The sequence below is a fragment of the Pollicipes pollicipes genome, unplaced genomic scaffold, assembly GCF_011947565.3.
Source record: "Pollicipes pollicipes isolate AB1234 unplaced genomic scaffold, Ppol_2.1 Scaffold_7261;HRSCAF=8764_pilon_pilon_pilon, whole genome shotgun sequence".
Taxonomy (NCBI): Eukaryota; Metazoa; Arthropoda; class Thecostraca; order Pollicipedomorpha; family Pollicipedidae; genus Pollicipes; species Pollicipes pollicipes.
Genome location: NW_023597054.1, coordinates 24,832,047 through 24,855,442, shown reverse-complemented (window position 1 = coordinate 24,855,442; position 23,396 = coordinate 24,832,047). Strand labels below are relative to the sequence as shown.

At 50.7% G+C, this 23,396-nt stretch overlaps 2 protein-coding genes across 3 annotated transcripts; both read left to right on the top strand.

The window, feature by feature from the left end:
* Window positions 1-917: 917 nt before the first annotated feature.
* Window positions 918-15,347, top strand: LOC119112558 (uncharacterized). Of its 2 annotated transcripts, none has more exons than XM_037236773.1 (5): window positions 918-961; window positions 5,730-5,943; window positions 11,635-11,706; window positions 12,372-12,544; window positions 14,118-15,347. In XM_037236773.1, exons 2-5 carry the CDS (start codon window positions 5,785-5,787, stop codon window positions 14,233-14,235), a joined length of 522 nt encoding a protein of 173 aa, XP_037092668.1. In that variant the 5' UTR covers window positions 918-961; window positions 5,730-5,784; the 3' UTR covers window positions 14,236-15,347. The 2 variants fall into 2 exon arrangements, with proteins under 2 accessions (XP_037092668.1, XP_037092669.1); XM_037236774.1 differs by having other exon boundaries at window positions 920-961; window positions 5,784-5,943.
* Window positions 15,348-17,128: 1,781 nt separating this feature from the next.
* LOC119111220 (forkhead box protein E3) lies at window positions 17,129-23,008 on the top strand. Its single transcript, XM_037235039.1, has 4 exons — window positions 17,129-17,210; window positions 17,847-17,984; window positions 22,103-22,177; window positions 22,830-23,008. The coding sequence occupies exons 2-4, from the start codon at window positions 17,945-17,947 to the stop codon at window positions 23,006-23,008; spliced, it is 294 nt and encodes a 97-aa protein (XP_037090934.1). The 5' UTR covers window positions 17,129-17,210; window positions 17,847-17,944.
* The last annotated feature ends 388 nt before the right edge of the window (window positions 23,009-23,396 follow it).

Genomic DNA, 23,396 nt, shown 5'->3' with positions numbered 1-23,396 from the left:
TCTTCTCTCTCTCTCCTCTCTCTCTCTCTCTCTCTCTCTTCTCTCTCTCTCTCTCTCTCCTCTCTCTCTCTCTCTCTCCCTCTCTATCCCCTCTCTCTCTCTCTTCTCTCTCTCTCTCTCTCTCTCTCTCTCTTCTCCCTCCTCGCTCTCTCTCTCTCTCCATTCTCTCTCTACTCTCTTTCTCCTCTTTCTCTCTCCTCCCTCTCTCTCTCTCTCTCTCTTCTCTCTCTCTCCCTCCTCTTCTCGTTCTCTTCCCTCTCTCTCCTCCCTCCTCTCTCTTCATCTCCCCCTCTCTCTCTCTCTCTCTCTCCTCTCTCTCTCTCTCTCTCTCTCTTCTCTCTCTCTCTCTCTCTCTCTCTCTCTCTCTTTCTCTCTCTTCTTGCAAAGGACACAACTATAAACTGCAGGGAATGATCTTAACAATGGCTACCATGCCCTTTGACCCCATGCAAAGGTGGGGAATATGCAGCACCACATGGCCATCCATATTTGTGAATATATGTGCCGGTGCTCGTCTTTAACGTTTAGAATAGCGCTAATGCTATATTTCACCTTAAGTCTAGCGTAAATGCATGAACAACAAGAATAAGTGTCGTCATAAGGATACTGATTTAATGTTACCCATGTTGACAAAGTTCCTCTGAAATGATTCCGGAAAGGCAGAAGGAGATTTTACTCCTTCATTCCCTGCAGCCATGACTTCTGCACAAAGTTTTCAGCGTTTTTTCACTTGCGAGCAGTACTTTGTGCTAGTTTACACCTCTTCCCGGGCGTTTTAGCCGTGGGCGTCCCGAGCGCTCCGAGCTGGTCCAGCTCCCTCCCACGCGCAGATTGTGCGGCGGTGCGGCGGCGCCCCCGCGCCCTCCTCCCACGCGGCGGCGGTGACCTGGGCGGCGTGGCGGCGTCCGGTGCCAGTCGACCGCCGCATCCCGCCCCGGTCACCGATCCCCTGACGTAGCAGGTGAGCCCGACCACACCCCAGCTCGCGGCGGCGACCGGCGGCGGCGCCGGGGCCGCCCCGCTGCCGTCTGGCCGCAGCGGCGACCGTCACGACCAGGGTTCTCAGGCCGCTCTTTCGATTCAACGCAAAACGGCGTACTGGTATTTTCGGTAAATTGGGGGGAACTCTGCTTCCGGTCCTTGCTCTAATGAGGAGGTCACATTCATTGGTGCAGAAAGCAAGGGTTAATTGGCGCTCTCACCTCTTGACGAAGCACTGACGACAGTTGGATGTTTGTGCTTTTGACAGAATGTGTTGCGCTAATGTATACCAGCGCGCTTGTCGTCTTTCGCAGATATGATCAGTCATTCGAATCCCTTAAAACTGATCATACCTACATCGGATTTTCTGTGTTTAATACGCTTTCATAGCAGCGGCGCAGGAGCCTCCGTGAAGATTCGTCCGGAATAAAAAGCGGAATTTTCACCCCGTTCCAGGCAACACCATAGGACTAATATTAAATGTTGCTCGAAGTCCAGGCAGATGCTCCCCTGCCCCTCCCGCTCCCCATAAATCTGCCGTACTTGCATCACACTTCCGCGTAGATTCGCAAGCCATTCATACTCGGGGCCGTGTGAAACGTTTCGCATCATTCAGTATGTTGCCGCAAAGCGCACCTCTTTACGAGAATGCAGCCAAATAAATATCTAGCGCAAAAATGTGCGTCGAATTTCAGAATGAAAACGCAATGTGAATTTTGGATGTGTCTTAGACAAAACCCTTTTGAATTGCCAAGGAAAGGAATTTCAAAGGCTTAGTCTACACACATTCGTGCTTAACACTCACACGAATCGTTATAAAACACTTTACAGCGTTTTGCTTAGTCACAGGCAAAACATATTGGAGTCATTTAATTTGCAGGCTTCCGCTCTAAACCATAGCATCACAGCCGAAGATGTAGTGCAAAAGTAGCGATATTTCAGTTGTTCTGCACATTTCTGTGGGATGCAAATCATGACAATGATGGTTTCTGCATTGTGGTGATAATCACACCGCTTTTATGATAATGACACGGTCTGTGGTTGATGGTGACATACTAAAAAACACTAAGCAATTCTTGCATATAAAGACAAGATGGCGAAGTTGCCAGAGCATAGCTACAGTTCACGGGCCACGGAAGAGCGAGCTGCAAACGGTTCATGTGCGCAGCAGGCACGTAGTGTCACACTGAGGCAATGTGGCTCTTAAGTGTTATAGCTCAGTCAGGGGGATTGTTCCTGGAACGCCTTTAAGGCTCTTACGTGTCGGCTCCATCATAAAATCGTCGTTAAGGTCCTTTAAAGTGCATGTGAACCAAACAGTAGCCAACATGATCCGGGCTGCCTCCAGGCGGCAGCTACGTTTGTAAGGGGGGAGGGGGAGGGATTGATGTCGATGCCAGCCGTGGATGTGTCGGCGTTACGCTCACAAACATTTGATCCGACAGATGTGACAGGATGTGGCCTTTTATCGGACGTTGTGGTTCGTGGATTCCGTGCAACAGAGTTTTGCACTAAAACACGATCTCTGCAGTCGATCCTGTGACGGCGCTCCCTGAAGCTGTCATCATGCGTCAGAAATGTAGCGCTGCATGCGTTTACCAGTGCCTATGCAAGCTGCATTGTGTCTGATCTGATCTGATCTGATCTGATCTGATCTACACGTTGACGTTGCCGCTGTGTGGTGGACCGCGCGCCGCCAGACGGTAGGTGCAGACGACAAGCGTTGTACGATGTGAGCAATCCTGTCCCACGGGAGAGCGCCTGGAAGTGTACCCACGTGACTGGATTGCCGTAGCATCACCGTGCTGCTTCCCTGGCCTGTCTTCGCATGGTCAGTCCCTGACTCACAAGAACGGCAAACATTTTGATGCTTTGCTTAGTTTTACAGCTATGCAATCACAGCTGGTTGCATAGCCAGAAGTCTTTTCGAGTGGAGCTGCCGTCCCAAAAATAATTAGTTTCGTTTGTGTCAGATTAATCTCTAGACCGTCGGAAGTGAGCCGCGCAGAGGGCGCGCCCAGATCCGTTTCCACTCGCTTACGCAGTTCGGTGATCGAGGTAAGCACCGGGGATGCCCGTTTTGCACGAGAAAAGGCGAATTTTCTCGTTATTTTCCTCCCTTTGAGCCAATTGCTTCAAAATCTACGAAGGAAAAATGTAAGTTAACGCATCAAGCTCTTTTTTAATAGAGCTTACATCGGACAGGCTGGTCTGTAAATAAGCGATCATTTACTCCCATGATGCGCAAGTGCTACCAACATCGTTGAGATGAGTTATTCTGGGTTCATGTCATGCCCATTATATTTGTGTACTTCGCTTGGTTCACTCTCTAAGCCAGATCAGGTGTCAACATGCGCGCATTTTTCGAAATGACGTCTTCAGCACTGAACCCACCATCTGATGTTAAAATTTCCAATCAACTTAAGCAATTCGCGAAAAAAGCTTTAAGTGCCTTAATGCTGCTTGACCTGTACTTGTGAGAGCACAGCCCCATGGGCAGCACATAAATTCGGTAAAGGAATTCTTATCCGGATACCCACTCTCTATGATTGGGCATTACCTCCCGCCCCTTTCTGTACAATGCCCCAGATTTCGGTCACTAATCGAACAAATTGCTTAATTACAAATGCAATTCTAGGTTGTGGGAATATTCCATTTTAAGCGTAAGTAACAAATAATATGGTCTCTATGTGTCCATCAATGAGCCTAATTACTGATTCATTTGACCTAATTATACATGTGCTGCATTTTTTGACTGATGTTCGCCATCATATACTTATTTTGCAGCCGTTTTGTGCTATGTTTGCAAGACAAATACGTTCATGGAACCATCTACGACAGTAGCATGCGGGCAAATTAGGAATAGGACACGGAGCTATGGAGCCTACAGAACAACGCTGCGATCAATCCTTGGCAATGACAACCCCAAAAATAAAAGAGTTAACTCAAATATCGCGCTGAATATTGTGATCTGATCTGACCCGATCTCACCACCTGAAAATAGGATTCCAGTTTAGATATGAGCACTAAAACAGTCGCATAGCTATCAACCTGAATAGTGATAAACAAATCCAGTGGCTGCATCTTCGTTTTTTATTCATACAATTTGCCGTCTTTTGCTTCCTGAACTGGTTGGAAGCCGTCTCAAATGTGGCCGCAATGATGTCGATCTTCCGGTTTTATTCTTACTCACACGGATTTCGGACAAGATTTTTGCACCATTTTGTGTAATCCGTTTGTGCATGGTTCACGGAATTATCCATGCCGTACTCGTTTGGAGGTTGATGCGTACCTTGCTTAAGATCTCTGAGCGAATTTATAAGCCCATAAATAAAGCTGAGCTATAGTCGGGGATTATAGTCGGGGATGGGAATTATTCGCTTGTGAATTGTTAATGGGTAAGTTAATGCAGTTAGTGCAGTTAATGGGTAAGGTGCAGTTGATGGGTAAAGGGCGCTTCATTGCTTCACATGCTATGTTGAGGCAGCCGAAACACAATTACCTGATTGGAGTTAAAAATCCGTACACATCGACTTGACTTAATGTTTTTATGTCAAAGAAGAGGAACACACATACATCTGATCATGATGATATGTAGGTATGTGATTGAGCAAGATAACTGGATCGGTTCGCGCCTATCTGCAGGAAAAAATCGTGCGGATGCAGTAACATTTATCTAAAATGGTGTCCTGACGACGATTCCACCAAAAAACAAACAATTTGGAGTGAAATGAGGAACGGGGAGACAATATTTGTCCACAATATATTTCAGGTTACATTTGAGTGCGGGATGTCGACCCAGCTTGAGGTATTATATATTAGCATCATCCCAATACACGATGTGGAGCAAACTTGCGCATTTAAGCCATGTACCTACCCGCGGACTCGCCAAAAATATGTTTGCTTGGTCGCGCCGATGTCGAGAACTCCAACTTCCACACACAGAATGGTTCTTGCCATACGAACGGGCTCAAGTACAGCCAACTGAGCGGTCCGCCAAGGTGTTACTGCCGTCCAGCACTGAAACGATTTCGACACTCACCGCTCTCCGCGTGGGTAAAACCCCAGAGCGCCCCTGGATCACCACGATGAAGGGTCGAATAGGAAGGCGAACGTCAGCGTCCTCCCCCCAAACCGGATCCAATCTCATGGCAGACACTTCAGTGGCCCACAGAGCTGGACGCGCGATGTGGGCGGCTCACTTGCTCTGCATTGGACCGTATTTCGTCTTACAAGTACAGTTTTGGGGAGCACAAAATCAGGCTTGTCCCATTCAATGGGCTATGAGGTGTGGCTTGTGTGCCATGAATCCGAGAATGAATCGAGCGTTATGAGCCAGTCGGAAGATGTTAGAGAAATTGGAAAGACGCGGCAATATGGACCCTACGAGATACGGGCCGATAGTAGAGTGCAACAACTTACTGACAGTGTTGGAGTGCACTGCCGAAGTGCAGCGCTGTATCAGGTGTGTCGCCTCCTTTTCAGACTGGAGTCAGACGAGCCTCTGTGTTAGACGGGGGTCAGACGGACTTCGTGTTGGCATCCGTGTCACATGTTGGCATGAGCCCCCCCCCCCCCCGTGTCGGCATAAGATAACACTATCATCATTCGCCCTGCCTCACCTAACCCATCATTATCGTGGCATGTAAGACGCATACGCACAGATTCACCTCGTGCGCAACTTCATTCACTCACTTCTTTCCCTCGCACTGTTGTATTGAATGACGTGCTGTTCTCGTCCCGCTCAGGGGTGTGTCGTTGTCTTGGCCGAGCGACAACACGGCCGGCTGCGTCTGCGGCAGGATGTCAGCCAGCGCGCAGCTCTCAGTGGTCGGATGCCAGCTGCTGCTGGTGGTGGCCGCCCTGGCCGTCTGCGGCACCGCGTACAACGACGACAGGCCCATCTTCAAGTGGAGCCCCAACTTCTTCAACAGCCACTACCGACGCAGCATGTACAAACGCGTAAGTGGTGAGATTGGGCACTTTCTATGCTCTGAAAAGTGCACGACGGTGGCTTCACCCGGGTAATTAACACACAGTGATACGAAACGCGCATGTTCCATGCGATCTCGATTGGTCATTGATGATATCATTCAAGACGGAAATAAATAAACAAATGAATGTGATATATATATATATATATATATATATACATATATTTAAGGGGAATTAAGATGACCTCCTTACGATGTTTAATGCGTGCTATTCATAAGTAAGTTGTCTTTCTGATGAATTTTCGGTCACGGACCTTACTCATACAGTCAAAAATTCAAGCCGTCTTGAATTCCTCCCCATCAAAAACACAACTTACTTAACGAATGCCACGTGCATAATTAATGTACGTAGGCCATCTTATTCCCCTCACCCGTGACACCGGTCCCGCCGGTGACGGCTCGGCACGCCTGACCCGTGCCATCAGTCCCGCCGGTGACGGCTCGCACCCCTGACTCGTGCCATCGGTCCCGCCGGTGACGGCCCGACACCCCTAAGCCGTGCCATCGGCCCTGCCAGTGACGGCTCGACACTCCTAACCCGTGCCATCGGTCCTGCCAGCGACGGCTGGACACTCCTGACCCGTGCCATCGGTCCTGCCGGTGGCGGCTCGCACTCCTGACCCGTGCCATCGGTCCTGCCGGTGACGGCTCGACACTCCTAACCCGTGCCATCGGTCCATCGGGCGGGGCGAGCGCGGTACTCAGCGACCCATGGCACGCGATGATGGACGAGATTCGCTGTGAAGGCGACCTCCATCGCGCGTTTGTCCCACTTGGCCCCGTGCTGTGCGGAGCTGTGCTGGTCTAGCAGGTGATCGCCGAAACGGTGTCACATGTTCCGGACAGCTGACGTGGGATGGCTACTCTTGCTATCCACTGGAAGGCTGAGTGGATTGGTTAGGCTGAGAAGTGGGCTCAGCCAGTGAAATGGAGTTCATCCAAAAATGTCCGAAACAAGTCCTGCAAATCCGTTGGCAGGCAGCATCGGACTACTCTCATAAATAAAGTTGAATCGCTATGGATCTGTGTAAAAATAATGCTGTCCCATAGAAGCGCCGTTTGGCGACGATATGAAACACATTGAAATCGATGTGCTTCTCCTAACGAACAAAGTATCCCAATCTTTTTCGGAAGCCTACGTAGGCCCCGTTTACCTAGCCCTATTCATCCAAAATCAGCTTTGAGGCTAATCCTTATCCCTTGCATATGGATAGGGTTAAGTTTGCAGGGAAATCCCTTTTGTGGTCAGTTTGCAAGTTTAGTCATTCACTAACTACACACGATCTCAACTGATTGGCCCAAAACGATAGGCCTCTGGTACTTGTTCGGCGCCTCCATTCCCTCCCCCCTCCCCCCCCCCCCCCCCCCGGCACTGATCTTTTAATGTATGGATCTTTCCACCCGTATTTGGCACCCTGCGTGAGTGCAGTGCGCTAATATCGTACACGAGCCCTAAAGGGCCTTTCAATTTCAACTGAACTGGTCAGATTTATCACTCCCACTTTCTCAAACTACGTGACTGTAACGCACAACAAATGCATAGGCTATGCACGTACAGATTGCAGAACAAATAATACTTGCAAATTTGCAGTTGACAGATTTACCCGCCAGCATGGGGATAATCTGCTTTCAGCGTGGAGATCGATTTTTGTCAGACGACAAATGGTCAGGCAGTATTAAGCACGGAACAATATATAACGCGACATGACAGCGTGGCACAATAAGCCATTCATTTTTAGGCCGGGTGGGGTGTTATCAAGTTCGAAATGCGCTCTCGACGCCGACCTGAAGTTTGCATGTTCCGCAGCTTGCATGCTGAATATAGGTGCCAAGGTCCAGCTGGCATGTCGTGAGCAAAGTAAGTCATCTGCGTCATCGTTCGCTCTGTCGCATCCCTGGAACTGCCGTGCGGGGCTCTGTCGGGGGAGCTCCATTAGCAGCTGGTAATAACGCTCGGACGTCAGCTGGAGTTCACCATCGAGCCCGCCGGCGCTAATCAGCTGGCAGTGGAGTGACGGGATTCAGACAGGCCAGACACGCAACGAGACGTGGCGTCGGTGGAATGACCCCGGTAGCGGTGGATTTTTTGCTTGAAGTCCTGGATTAGAACCTGCAAATTTCTCAGAGAAGGTGCGGCGAAAATTATTTTCCTGGTAGCTTCTAAAAGTTGCCAAATGAAAGGGCCACGATTGTGAAATATCAGGCCAGTGGGGATTAAGGATCATTAAGTATTCAGCAGCTGGCTGCTTGATCTAAGTTGACCATGCCAGTCCGTCCTGTCCCTTCCTGGATACATGTCAAACTAAGATCCAGGCTTGACATGGAATAGCACTCAGAACACAATACGCGCGCATTCAAGCATGGCGCTTCAATGTGCCGTCCCAACATTGCACAAGCAACACCGAACAGATCTTTTTAAAATAAAACCGGATCCGGTTCTCGCCCCGCGGCCATACCGCTCACCGCGAGATCAGTTTTCGAGCAAAGCCGGCACGAAACTGTCATGACACTGTTATCACAAACATGTCATGGCATTGTTCCGATTTTGTTTCTTATCTTCCATGCATCGTAGGATTTTCAATTGGCAGCTGAAATAAGGTCTGCTTTGTTGGCTTACTCAAAAACTAAATGACGAATGAGGTTCAGGAGAACTACAGATACGAAATACATGTTGGAAGGCAGGAGTGTCTGTCATGATTGGTATGAAGAATGTATTTGTGGTTACAGGCTTCCTGGTTTGGAAACAATGTCTCGTGGCAATTACATCAAATCATGTCAAATTAAAATAATATCAAAATCAAATCAAATCAACTCAAAATAAGTGGTACTATCATCGCAGCCATGCACTCATGACTCGATTTCATAGAAAACATAACGTTGCATTTAGGTTTTTATACAAAGCAATGTAAACAGTAAAACTTATCAGAAAAAGAAACGTTCTTTCAACCGACTTTTCTAAGATGCATTAGCTATTTCACAGTTGCACTCTTGGTCATTATTCGTGGTACATAGACCGTTTGTATTCAGTCCTTTCGCATGTTCAGGTGACAAAAACTGTTTAACATTGCCTACTTGCCTGGAATGTGCAATCCTACCCACTTGAGTGTACGATTTTACAACTAAATGTTGCAATCCAGAAAAAGAGTGTGTTATCTGAACTTAAGCGAGGCGCGAAGGGTGAAGGACGACGATATAATCACTTTGAATCGAACCTCACGTAGTCAAATACTCGTGGTTAACATGTTAAGATGGAATGAATGACGTGCAGTTTAATCTGGATTTGGTTTATTCCAAATCTATATAATCATGATGCATTATGATTCTTAGAAAATACCTCATCGCACATTTTCATTAAAGCAAACAGACGTTAACGGGACAGTGCCAGTCACCATTTATTGAATCAGCGTGCATGCATCTCCTATCACGTGAATGCACACTTCAATGCGACTTACATTGTCATGTAAGTCAAGCACTTTAATGGTACATGTGAATTGCAAACTTGGAAACTGCCTCCAGGAAAAGACCAAAAGGTTCTTTGGAATATTCTTTAATGCAGGTAAGGGTTGCCAGCGTGCTCAGTATAAAGCGCTTCCATTGTCATATCCTGGCCATGAGCTGCAGGACACAGCCAACGGCCATCATCTGAAATAATACAGATATGGATTGGTAGAATTTAACTGTTGGTTACAAAAGGGGCATAAAAGTACAAAAAGGATTTACTGTACACTGTTCTGGGTCAGCGAACCTGAGCACAGCACCACTCACCAACACCAGGCTGAACTTACCCAGGTCCAACATGCAATGAGATGCGGCGCCGACGAGCGCTTGCGAAAAGCTGTTCACGGTCAAGACAGTGGAGACATGCACTGGCTCCCATAGAGCACGGATTTGCACACTCCAGTAGAGTACAGGAAACTATTGTGGATTTTCTGAATTCCGCCTGTTATTGACCTTAAATTTTGCGCAAATACGGCAATCAAACGTTGAGGTTGTCTCTGAACCTCCTGTTGAATTTCACCGCCGTCAAGGTTTACGCACAGCTCGCGTGGTCTCAGCGGTCGGGGGAGACTTCTTACGAGAGTAGGTCAAGCATTTCGCAGAATGGAGTAGGTTTTGGCAGCGTAACACATGCTCGTCATCATGAGGTGAAAGCACGCGCTTTACTTACAATATGACCTTTTGCTGTCCTGTTGCTAAAGCACGCTGAACTGAAACATCTCAAAGGCAGGGGTGAGGCGCCAATGGCCGGTATATCCAAAACTTGAATGGAGAGTAGTTGTACAAATTCTGACGTAAGCTCAGAATGCCAACGAAATTCACCAATGCCTGGTCGGTGTGCAGGGGCGGAAGTTTCCAAAATGAGTTAGCGGCCGCAGAATGCAACGCAAAATGAAGGAACCTCCCAAAACTACCCAGCAGGCGTACTTTTCCCCTCGATCTAGCTCACTTTCCCCTTAATTTTGGAGGACTGGAATCCAAGTTGGGAGGGGGGCTGATTGCTCCAACTGGATAGGAAACTATATCCCTGTCAATGTGTATGCCGGGACTGCTTCTCGTGCTCCGGTTACTCAGCGGTGGCTAAAAGGTCCGCCGATTTTACACGTGAACGTGACGTGGCTCAGTTGAAGATGACGCTCGGCGAGGGAGGGTTCACTTGAAGATGACGCTCGTTGAGGAAGGGCTCATTTGAAGACGACGCTCGGTGAAGGATGGCTTACTTGAAGACGGCGCTCGGCGAGGGAGGGTCCACTTGAAGATGATTCTCGGAGAGGAAGGGCTTACTTGAAGACGACGCTCGGTGAGGGAGGGCTCACTTGAAGACGACGCTCGGTGGGGGAGGGTTCACTTGAAGACGACGCTCGGTGAGGGAGGGCTCACTTGAAGATGACGCTCGGTGAGGGAGGGCTCACTTGAAGACGACGCTCGGTGGGGGAGGGTTCACTTGAAGACGACGCTCGGTGAGGGAGGGCTCACTTGAAGACGACGCTCGGTGAGGGAGGGCTCACTTGAAGACGACGCTCGGTGAGGGAGGGCTCACTTGAAGACGACGCTCGGTGAGGGAGGGCTCACTGAAGATGACGCTCGGTGAGGGAGGCCCTCTGAGGCCACAACGCCCGAACTGCTCGGAGCGTTGCAAGAGGTGATCTTGGAAGTAGGCGGATCAAGATTATAAAATTATGACTAAACTTCGCGTACCATTTGGTTCATTTGGATCAGTGATCAGTGATCATCTCCGCACGAGCAAGGAGTCTGTCAGATGGGCGCCGCGAAACCTGAGCCCCCAAGATCGGTGTTGGCGTTTGCGATGCGTTGTAGGGAGGTGCGAAGTCAGTTGTTCGAGTCTATCGCGATTTGTATAAATACCTTGTTGACTGTTTTTGGATTTGGCGATTTTAGCTCACCACGTATATACAGGTGTAAAATGACTGCGAGTTTTTCCCAACATCAATTGAAATCATCTGGGTCCCGATATGCAACATCATGACGTCGATCATTTCTACTCTTTCACTAAGTGCATGCCATCATAGATGTTCATCAAATCGAGTGCTGCTCGCATGCTTTTCCAACTCCAGGTGCGTATGCGATAGGATACGTTTCTTGTTGAATGGGTAATCGTTGTCTTGGAACGGCCTGTGGCACATGATCTTTTTGTTTGCAGTTCAATGAGGATCAGCCTTTTTACAAGTGGAGTCCGCGGTGGTTCCAACAGTATGGTGGCACCTTCAAACGAGTAAGAAAATCGATATCAAGATGTAGCTTAAATGACACCGAACCATCCCGACACGGGTTGCCGCTACGACACGCACGCATTTTACACGCAGATGTCTGACAAAGCATCTTCTCTGAGTTCTGGAAAAGCGAGATCCCTTCTTGACACCTGACTTGGCCCGTCGTAATGCTCGGCGCGGCGCGGTCCGCCGCCGCAGCCGCGCGCCGACAGCACAGCACGGTGCGTAGCTGCGCTCGCCCCGTGTTCAGACCGAGCGCCGGCTGGGCCCCGCCGACAGCGCGCTGGCCCGTCCCTTGGGTCATCTCGTGAGAGCGATTAATGCTGATCGACGAAATCAATGTACATTTTCATTCTGTTATGGCATGTTCAAGGCCTCCTATTTGGCTTCAGGGGCTAATGCAGCCATTGCGGAAACCGAACTGCACAAAAACGTAAAAAATAATCTTCAGCCAGAAACATTTATTGAAAATCCAAATGTCAACGTCGTCCCTGAACAACAAAGGGTTTGCAAGCTCTTTCCACACACTGTTTCAACAATAGAGCACAGCCAGCATCTTGAATCAACGCTGCTTCTTGCATTGACACTGCAAAACACTACTGCCATTAGCTGCGTTTCGTCCCCTTAGCTTACAATGCGTGAATATGCGTTTGTGTGTGCGCGTCAGTCGGTGGCGGCTCCGGTGCCATCTGGTGGTGACCTGCGCGGGAAGATGGTGTGCGGTGCCGCTGGGGCTACCTGCCAGCCGGGCCTGTTCGGCTGCTGTCCGGGCTTGCAGTGCCTGCCAACGGCTGGCGAGCCGCGCTGTCAGGAGGCTAACGGCCTGTCGGGAGATCTCAGGTGAGCACCACAGGCCAGACGCAGCCTGCAACCGACATGACCTCACACACTGCCCGTGGGGTACAGATGGAGGTTCACAGGAGAGGACCCCACACTACCCGCGGGGTACAGATGGAGTCTCACAGGAGAGGGCCCCGCACTACCCGCGGGGTACAGACGGAGGCTCACAGGAGAGGGCCCACACAATGCCCGCGGGGTACAGACGGAGGCTCACAGGAGAGGACCCACACAATGTCCACAGGGTACAGACGGAGGCCCGCCAGAGAGAACCCCGCACTACCCGCGGGGTACAGATGGAGACTCACAAGAGAGGACCTCACACACTGCCCGCGGGGTACAGATGGAGACACAGGAGAGGACCTCACACACTGCCCGCGGGGTACAGACGGAGACCCACAGGAGAGGACCCTCCTCTGCCCGCGGGGTACAGACGGAGACTCACAGGGAATGGCTTATGCACGCCCCACTGTATGCGGACGGAAGCTAGACTCATATTCAGGCTAACGTACAGGCTGAGGCCATGCCCACCTCTAAGATCAGACCACAGCCGGGACTTCACCCTCGTTCAGATCAGTTTACACACAGAGACTCTCCTTACACCAAGGTGCAAACGAAACCTGTGTTCATACTCATGTTCAGCTACAGACGACTACACCGAAGCACGACGCCTCCCAACAATTATTGGGGACCGAATCGTAGGTCTGGACTTTCCGGTGTCATACTTCACGCTTCAATGACTTGGATGAAGGTGCACCTGATGAAGGTTTTGGTCACTTTGACCAAGGTATTGCTACAAACGCAAAGTCTGTCAAAAGCTCACAACCAGTTCCTTCATCTGGTTGTGGGCTGTCACGGTCTATGCCACGCAGATGATTGATTTGTGGTATTCTAACATTTATCTGACGCGGTTGCTGAAATCTGACACAGACCATTAAAACGTCCCAAAACGGTATATGTAGCATATAGTTTGTATAGGATAGCGCTTGCTGGATCACACACAAGGACCCACATTCCTTCCAGAATGATTTTTCGGATTCAGCTCCGTTAGTCCCAGTCTCGCGTCACTGGATACCGAGCCGTCGAGATCTTGACCCGGTTGCGACCCAAGTTCTTCAGTTTTCTAGAAAACGGAGCAGTTCACCTCTCACATCTTCATCGAATGTGGGAGATGATGTATTGATGATATTGCAACGCCGCCGGAAAGCCCAGCCTGATCACATAGGGTGCGTTCAGATGCTTACGAATTTATCCAGATTCCAAATCCACCACACAACAAAACAGATCCACCTGATGAGCAAACAGCACAACCTTTGCATAACGGCACTTCCCTTAATCAAAGCTTACTGAATATGCGATGAATATGTCTCATCATCATATATCGCGTGCGTTGCATGTTTATCACATATGCGATGAATATGCGATGATGCGATGAATGATATCGCCTTGTAGAAGACGTGACTGTTAGGGCCGGACTTGGCCGGACCGCTCGAATCGCAAACCTCATCACAATTCCAGTGAGACTGAGTCAACCAGCCGTCTCGCTCGCGGTGAGATTAATGAGCTCTTTTCTCAGCAACTTCGCGGACGAATTTGGCCCGAACGAGGCGGAGCAGGTGATCCCAGAGCTGCCGACCAAGTCCTTCTGGGGCAGGAGCGGGCCTCCTCCGTTCTTCCCGAGGTCATGGGCGTGAGGAGGATCTGTCTTGGAAGCGGCACCTCCAGCAAGGCACAGAGGAACGGGACTGGTGCCATCAGAACGACAAGGCCCCATCGTTAGGTGGAAGCATCATGAAGTACAGCGATCGAAACCATTGTGACCCACAAAGTAGTGACAAGTGGCGAAATTCGTTCGCCGTTAAAACTTCGCCGAATGATTTGTTTATCGAACGAAATGTTCTTTGGTCTTCGTTTTGACGCGTGGTACTGAACATTGACACCTGGGTGGCAAGCGAGACCGCAACGTATTGTACGGATCGGGCTGTTTTCCATTACTTTAGGTTAGCTCTTTTAGTGTAATATATCTTCATGTGTCGAACCCGTGTGTGTACATGTGCACACGGTTGTGTGCGTGTGTGACACGCAACCATCTCAGCAGATAACGCCAAAAGTGGGTAGCGGGCGCGGAAGTCCTCGAGCCATTGTTGGTGCTCCCATTAGATAGTATGGCATGTTGTTACTGCGCAGCCTAGCATATCCCATATATTTTGCTCGTTTCGGGTGCAGTAGTCACCACATATGCTTTCCTAGAAGACTGTGTGTCGGTAGTGTAGTCCGTGTAATCAGCTTGTTTCGAAAACGGTTTCCGGCAAATGAAACCGGTGCGCATTGACCTCCCATCTGCTCTATTAGCACGATATGTGTGACGACGTACCAGAGCTTTGAGCCATTCTTTAGACCATGTGATTAATACGTGTAGCGTTCCTCACCATCTAAGACCGCGGTTTGGCCGGAAAGAAGCCGTTCATGCGGGTTCCTAGATTCGTCGTGACCATACTTGTGTGTTATCATCATTTGTTTTACGTGTTAAGATGTGTGACCTCGTACCTTGTTTATGCATTTTGTTATAAGTTGGGAAAGGCCCGGGTCCGAGTGGTTGGAGACAGCGTAACAATAGTCTCATGTCGCCGGAGAATGTGAGGCACCAGAGCACCCAATTCGGAGGACGAAAAGCGAGGATGCGCCCCGATTAAAGACATGGCAGACAGTGGAGCACGCAGGCACGGCAGACGGGAGGTGAATATGGTCAATGTTTGTTAATCGTCTCCTCCTGTCCCTATCGGACTTAATGAATACATGAAAACCCCGCCGGGAGAACAGGCTTTCGTTACTCTCAGTACGTACTCCAAGGCTGGGGTGTGGTGCTTGCCCTGCGAGTGTCCGCAGAGGGCTATCATAGAACGTAGCTACGGATAGAACGTAGCTACGGATAGAACGTAGCTAAAGAAGGTCGGACCGAGTGGTTCACAATGCAAATCTGGCATGTTAGTGGAATTATTTAAAGCGGCTTAAAGTATTTCCTGTCGCACTGACCCAAAATTCATCACATGTTATCTTTCTGCTAGCGAAACGTGCGCTTGTCTGAACAGGTCTCATCTGGCGCAAGACGCGCAAGTTTGCCGGTTGCAGCAGAGAGGCGCACTTAAGCACAGATTCTGCATTGCCTTTTGCCTCGCAGTGGATTGTTCAAGTCATCTGCCAGGATCGTAGAGCTTTCAAAAACTGCAGTGGTAAGCAAAACGATATCAGAACTAGAACACATGGGCTTCGAACAGACCAGTCTGGAACACATCGGTCTCGAACACATTGGTCTCGAACACATTGGTCTCGAACACATCGGCCTCGGACAGACCAAGCTCGAATACATCGGCCTCGAACAGACCAGTCTCGGAGACATCGGTCTCGAACGTATCGGCCCCGAACAGACCAGTCTCGAACACATCGGTCTCGAACATATCGGCCTCGAACAGACCAGTCCTGCCAGGGTAACATTCACACCTGGCTGTACCGGGGCAGGGCGCGGACCCAGCGAGCAGGCCGTGACAGGCGCTCTCGTGACGCCCGAGCTTATCATGACACAGATGGCGCTCTGTACCGTCTGATCGTGACGGAGTGCGGCCAATACATCGACAACTGTACGTCACCCGAACGTGACATGACAGAAGGCGCGCCATGCCGTCTGGTCGTGACACAGCGCGGTCAGTAGGCAGGCGCGACATCACATGACATGTGCTGTGACATGTGATGCGGTCTCATTTCACCCGGACGTGACACGACAAAAATGGCGTGTCGTATTATCTGATCGCGACAGAACGCGATCAATACCTGGATGGTGTGATGTCACCCAAACATGATACATAAAATGGTGTGTCATATCATCTGACGGCCACAGAGTGCGTTCAAAACGCGACTAACGGCGCGCACCGTCGCATGTGGCGCAATGCCGGACTGAGCGCCCCAAAACGCCAGCTTTGTCGTGCGGGCTTGGGGCTGAACCAAGCCTCGCCCATGGCCACGGTGCGTACGCGGTGGTGACGGGTATGCACTTCCAGGCGGCCTTCGGAGGTGGAGCAAGACTGGCCACTGCGTCTTCCAGTGAATGGGGTCACAGTCCAGACACGCACGCCGTGACTGCCCTGCTGTCACCGGGTCCATTTCGGGCCTTTGGAGGCTTCGAGCTTGAGCTGACAACCGAGCTGCGGCGGGGCGTGACCGGACTGTGTCGTGGGCGATGTGTGACCAGATGACCGTCGGCACGCCGCTTGAGCCCCGAGCTGACCCTGGCGTCTGCTCGCGGCGCGACGCTGACGCAGCCCGTCCCAGTCTCGACGCCACCCTCCGGTTCGGCAGTCCGGGGTGGATTATCGAGGCGGCGCCGTTACTGTTTGGGGGCCGGTTTGTTGATGCGGTAACTAGGGCGGGCCGGGTGGCGGCGCGGCGGTGCCGCCCTCGCTGCCAGTGTCCGGGTGACAACAGATGAGCGCGCCCCCACCCAGCCGCCCGGGCCGTCGCACCGCCGCCGCGCCGATGGCTCGAGTCGCTGCTCACGGCTCGCGGCGCTGCTCGCCACCGGCCGGCGCCGGCAGGAGTGTGCTGGCCGTGCTGGCCGTGCTGCTCAGCCTGGTGGCCGGGGCCGACGCGCTGAGCTCCGACACGTCCGGCACGCTCAGTAAGTGGCCGCAGCGGACAGTCGGCCGGCCGGGTCGGCCTCGCTTTCTGTTCCACGGCACGCCACTCGCCGCTCACCTGTGGCGCGCGGGCCTGGCCAGCGTGAGCCGCGCTCATTACCCCGTGATGACGACCTGCCGCACGCGTCGCGCCGGCTTTGATGGGCCTAAACGAGCTCAGGTCTATAAATCGGCTTGTACGGGTATCTCGCATGCATAAATCGTTTGATCAACAAGGACTCAATCTTCATTCATCGATCATCAGTCAGTCGTCGATCACAATATTGTTCCGTGCATAAATGATGTGAAAATGCGAAAATGCTATGAACCAACTGACGGAGCTAAGGAGCATCTCAATGTGCGGGCTCTTAATTGGCTTTATGCTAGGAGTATCACTCGCCTGTTTTTTATATTTATTTCTCGGGTCCAGCTTTCACTGTTTGCGTCGCTTTATATAACAGGAATCCTGGCTTGAGCAGAAGGATAGAATGCTTCATCCAGGGGAGTGGGAATGCTGACGACCAGTTTGTATCACGCCAGTCGGTGTCTCCACGGTGATGACCATTGTCCCCGATAGCGTAGATGGTGGTTTGCTCGTTTGGCAGTTAGATGGCGGTTTGCTGATTGTGTGCATGCAGCGATCGTGGTTATCGCGCTGACCAGCTGTGCAGGCGTCGGTGGCATCGCCGTTATCGGCTGGTACTGCTACAAAAATAGCAAGAAAAAGGCGGACGTCATGCCCCTGCCGCCGCCGCCGCCGCCGCCGCCAAAGCCAGGTCAGTAGAGCCAGCTTCTTCTGAAAGATGAGGTCTCATCTACCAATACATTTCGATGTCCAGATATAATTGTTCGTGATGTCCATTGCTGATATGACAACTCATTAAGTGCCAAACGGTGACAGAGTTCAGGCATGAGTATCTGTTTCAATCTCTTACCCCGTGGTGTGAGGCGCCCAGCCTCAAGCCGGGTCAGGCGGCGCACTCCGCGGCTATGCAGCCGAAGGAAGCTCCGCTGTTACGTCTGTCCATGCTCCGCAATATGTTTCATTCAGGTCAATTCAATGGGCACTATCACGGTATAGGGAGAAATCATTTAGTTGCCTTCGGACCTTGATCGGGCTTTTCCGAAATTCAGGGCAAGAGCCGCGCCAATGCGGCCAGCATTTTGGATTAAACGTAATTGGGCCAAAACTTCGCGGAGATGTCTCCAAGAAGGACAGCAGAGGGGGTTTGTGGCTGGCGGTAATGCTTAAATGCTGGCTGGGCAGGACTGGTAACGCGGGACGTAGACTCATAGGCGCTGTTGCGTTCTACGAGCGGACCCTGGCCGCCGCTGGCGCTCTGCCGCCGGCGGCCAGCCAACCCGCGGCTCCGCCCCTGGCGCCCATGCTGCACCGCCAGGCATGCTCGTCACAGGCTACAGCCAACTCTCCATTGGCGGGTTTCGGAACTCTCGGGTAACTCCTCGCACGGGAGAACGCGTGGGCAAGCGTCTCGTAACGTGTTCGCGCCCGGGTTTATGATCTGCCCGTCGCGTAATCGTGCTCTGTACCGGGTTGTGAGCGCGGCACCACACAGCCCAGTCGGTTACCAGAAACAGCAACAAACAACTCAGTCGGCCTTCGGTGACCAGAAACAGCCAAAAACAGCGTCGTAGTGCAGCACCCAAAGCAGGGTCGCGACAGGGTCCGACACGGTCATAATATAGCAGCTGTCGTCACGAATTGAGCTTTGCGTGAGACGCTGTTAATTTTTATGTTTGGAGAAATATTTCAGCAGTATGTGACATATTAGAGGGTTCCAGGCATTGTGGTGCCCACATTACAATGCAGCTATGCTGTTGCAAAGATGCTGAGCGTTGTTAAAAACGAGGCAGAAGGTGGTTGGAACTTGAGCTCATTCGAACTCTCAGAACAAAACAGTGAAATATATCTAATGACCTCTTGGATAAAGTTTTATGACAACGGGTAGTTCATGTCAACATTGGAATACCTTTGTGGCAGATTGTATCTAATGGGTACGGGCTTTTGATACTAGTGACACAATCTTGAACCTAAATTTATTTTTCAAGTTTATATGACAACAGTCAATGTCCACATTAAAATACTGATTTGAAATAACTTGGGCCTAATGGATACAATCTATTGAAACTGGTGAAACTGGAAAGCTATTCATACCAAATATATTTTTCACAAACAATTCCTGTACGTACTAAAGTATTTACATAAGTTGCCAGTGCGTTTGCGAGGAACACTATTCACATAGATAAGACGGTAGTAATAGCCTCATTCCTCGGAGAAAAACCGGGAGAATGGAGATATAGATGTGTTAATATTTTGGCAACATGAATTTATGGAAACAATATCAAAAGGGAATAATGTGACAGAAGTTTCAGCAAACTTCATGTTCACCGCTATGAAAGCAATATTTTTCATTTGTCCTGCCTTTTCAACATTCTATAATGTTAACGACATACATACTAATTCGTCAAAATGCTTGTGTAATAAATGCTATGAAAGCTTACAACACTTTAGAGGATAGGATATACAAACATGATGCCTAAGTGGCCTAAGAGGCCACTTATAATTCACGCGAATAGAATATCACGCGAATTCGACGAAACGTTGTGCTATGACTTTGATCTCCCCTATGAAATCTGGCACAGTGGCCCTTTTCGAAGCGCACTTTGACTTTGGGAAACAGAGAATCACATGAGCTCTACCAAGTGATGCACTGGTTCAAACTTTAACCAATGCGCTTCTCGGTAGATTGCCTTCGCCGCTCGCTGTGCCAATCACAAACGCTCAGTTGCCTGCAGGCCCTCAATGTACGGATTAAAATAGCCCGAAAGTGCTGCCTTTACTCCGTAGCAGCAAACGAATGTGTTAGCAGATTCTGCCGCCGCCATCACGGTGACAGTGACAAATGCCACCGTGCCATGACAAATGCAGTTGTCGCGGACTGGGGCTACACCTTGGGGCTACCAAGAAAGAACTGTAGTGCTGTACCAAAACGCTGGCGGAGTAATTTTGACTAAAAAAGAATTCGAGCTTATGCTCTCATTATATCTTGATGGTGCTGCAGTGGCACTACCCAGTACTATTATTAGACATAAGTGAACGTGGGTTCGAAATATGCCCCAAAACTAGGACGCTCCTAAAAAGCGTTCCTGTGTGGTTTCGTATTGCGCCCCGGCGCTCAGTGCTGAATCATTGTTTTGGGAGAGGAAGCCGGTGCCTTTATTTTCAACTCAAGGACACTGATTTTACATCACGATACGACATGGGCGGTCCAAACCGCCAGACATACCCAAAGCATTCGGCTGGTCGGTGTTGGATAAATCTGTGCGCAAGGGCTTTGTTAATACCAGACAATTCAACTTCAGGCTAAAAATGACGACGTTAAAATTAGGATAATTACTATAGCAGCACAATCTCACTCGAAATATCAGTTTTGACACAAGCTTCAGTCTGACAGAAAAATTACTGTGAGATTATTTTCCGCCCAGCGTCAAGACCCAGCAATCGCTTTCTGCTCGGGTATATGACTACGATTCTAAGTTGAGGTAAGAAACTGTCACTCTGGTACGTCTGTCGTACATCATGCGTGCGCAGGGGGTTTGCAGCTAACGGAAAAGACATGTGACTGTTTTCGATCGTGAAATCCGTGATGCTTTTATTCTGCAAGACCTTAGACTAAACGGCTATCTTGATTTCCTTATCTCATTGCTACTTGTGATCAATAACATTAAAGTAAGGTGGCGTAACGCGGCAAACACGTCTCAACTGAAAGGGGCCGAAAAGGGAATGCGGGACACATCGCTGTACGCAACAGTACACGATGGTGATGAATGTAGTGTAACACGTGCTGTAGACGTAATCTTTAGTTACGCATAACTCTACTCAGGTAACATGCTGGCTGGTAGCCAAGGTAAAAATGTCCTTGAATCTTGGGCTCTTTTGTGCTTTCTTTTCTTCTCTAATTAAATCCAGCATCCCCGTTCTGCTTTGCATCACACCAATCCAGTTGATTCTCGTTGCCTTAACAAAAATAGCAAGCCACTTCCATTCACAGACAAGTAGCATCGCCAACGAGTGTCCATGGACGCCTACTAGCCTGTGAGGGACACTGCTTAGATGTGGTTACATGTGGCGATCTCGCCATTACCAAACCCGCCTTGCAGTCGGTCACTCATTCTTCATGATGTGCCAAGGTGCCATGTTGCCCCGCGGAGCGATACATTTCAGATTCCCACCTTCTTTGCTCAAGGGAATGCACTCGCGCAGCATTTTAGAAAATACAGCTTTGAGTGCATCAACAAACGTTATTACTTAATCACGATCAAGCTCACTTGCATGCCACTTTATCAAACTTTTCCGCGCAATCTACAAAGAGTCAGGATCTCGTGTTGCGGGCCCACTCATCACTCATAAAAGCATTCAGGCAGCCTAAAAATACCAGATTTTCATCACTGGCAACACGCTTCAGGTGACCGTTCTTCATGAGAAAGTGTAAGCCCATTTGCAGCATATGTTGAGCCCAATTTGTGCTCGTGTCACTTAATGGTGAGGGAGTGGTGAATGGGTGAATTGCTGTTTATTTCAGTCACAATCACCGGCTGTGTAGCGGGACTGACTATTCGCTTCTTACGACAGCAGCGCGTCTACCCCGGGGGGCCTTATGGTGTCACTGTTCTGACCGCTGGCTGTCCGACCCTGTTGTTCGGCACGGCGCTGTCCAACACATGCCGTCGGTCCCCTGCTCCCTGACCGACCCGTGCTGTTGGTCCCCGTGCCACTCACCGGCCCTTGCTGCTGCCGGTCCCCCTGCTCCCTGACCAACCGGTGCTGTCGGTCCGTTGGTCCCTGACCGGTCCGGTGGCTCTGTGTCCACAGCGCCGTCCCCGGTGCCCGGGCAGCAGCAGATGATGCTCGTCTCTCCTGGCATGCAGGCCATGGTACCGGCCGGAGGTAATCAGGGTTCAGGGAGTTAGTGGTACCGGCCGGAGGTAATCAAAGCTCAGGGAAGCAGGAGGTCGTGGTATGGGCCGGAGGTGACCAAGGTACAAACAGGCGGGTGTTGGTGGTACCTGCTGAAGGTAATCAGGGTTCAGGGAGGTAGGAGTTAATGGTACCGGCCGAAAGTAATCAGGTTTCAGGGAGACGGGGGTTGATGATCCCTATCGGAAGTAATCCTGGATTATGGAGGCAGCAAGCTGTGATCCCACTGAAGGCTGCAAAGCGCCTTCAGGGCCATTGGGTTGGTGTGGCCTGTGAACATAGCTGTGGCTGTTAGCACTTGCTGCACGTGGTGGACAGTGCTTGCCACACACATCTTAATTTTTTCTCTTTGCCGAGGAGTTGGTGCTGTGTTACAGATGTCAAAGTGTAGCCATTCATCATGAATATTGTCTTGACGTTCGTCGGTGATAGACACATATGTATAGATAACGCTAATTAGGTGGACCTCACTAGTTCGATGACGCTTTCGGAGTCCCAACTGCTTATCTGCTTCGCTACGGTGCTTCGCTTCGCTACCTTTTCCGACGGTGCGCAGTGCCCGTGTGAAGGTACTGGTGAACTTTCCATCATTGCAGCCGCTGATGACCGGTGCTCATTCCAGGGGTGATGATGGGCTTTCCGGTGGCCGTGTCGCCCGGCACTCAGTACCCGATGGCCGCGTTTGGCGGCGGCGCGCCGCTGTACCAGCCGGCACAGTCGGCGCCCGGGGCCGCTCTCCCTGGCGCCGCCGAGCCGCTGCCCACTGTCCACGACCTGGAGGCGGAGGCCGCCGGCAAATAGACAGCACCCCGCCCCCGCCACCGTCCCTCGTGGCCTCAGGCACTTTCGTAACAGCACGGTCCGGCAGAAGTGCGCGCGCATACGTCCTGGTCTGAAGGACAGAGTAATGGTGACGGAACTTGTGTGGAGTGGGATGACAGGTCTGGAGTCGGCGTGTCTCGGCGGGGTTGGCCTCTCCAGATTAGTATCGACGGCGTGCCGTCGCGCACCGGCGGCCGACTGAAGCCTGCGAGCTCAGGTCCACGGCAGGGCTACTGACTTCAGTCCACGCCGCTCTTGCACACGGGAGCGCTGCCAACGTTGGCAATGTTGCTCGCTTTTCATTCACAGAGATCGCAGAGCATCAGTAACATACCTGGGTGCACGGATAATAAATGTTCTTTTCATC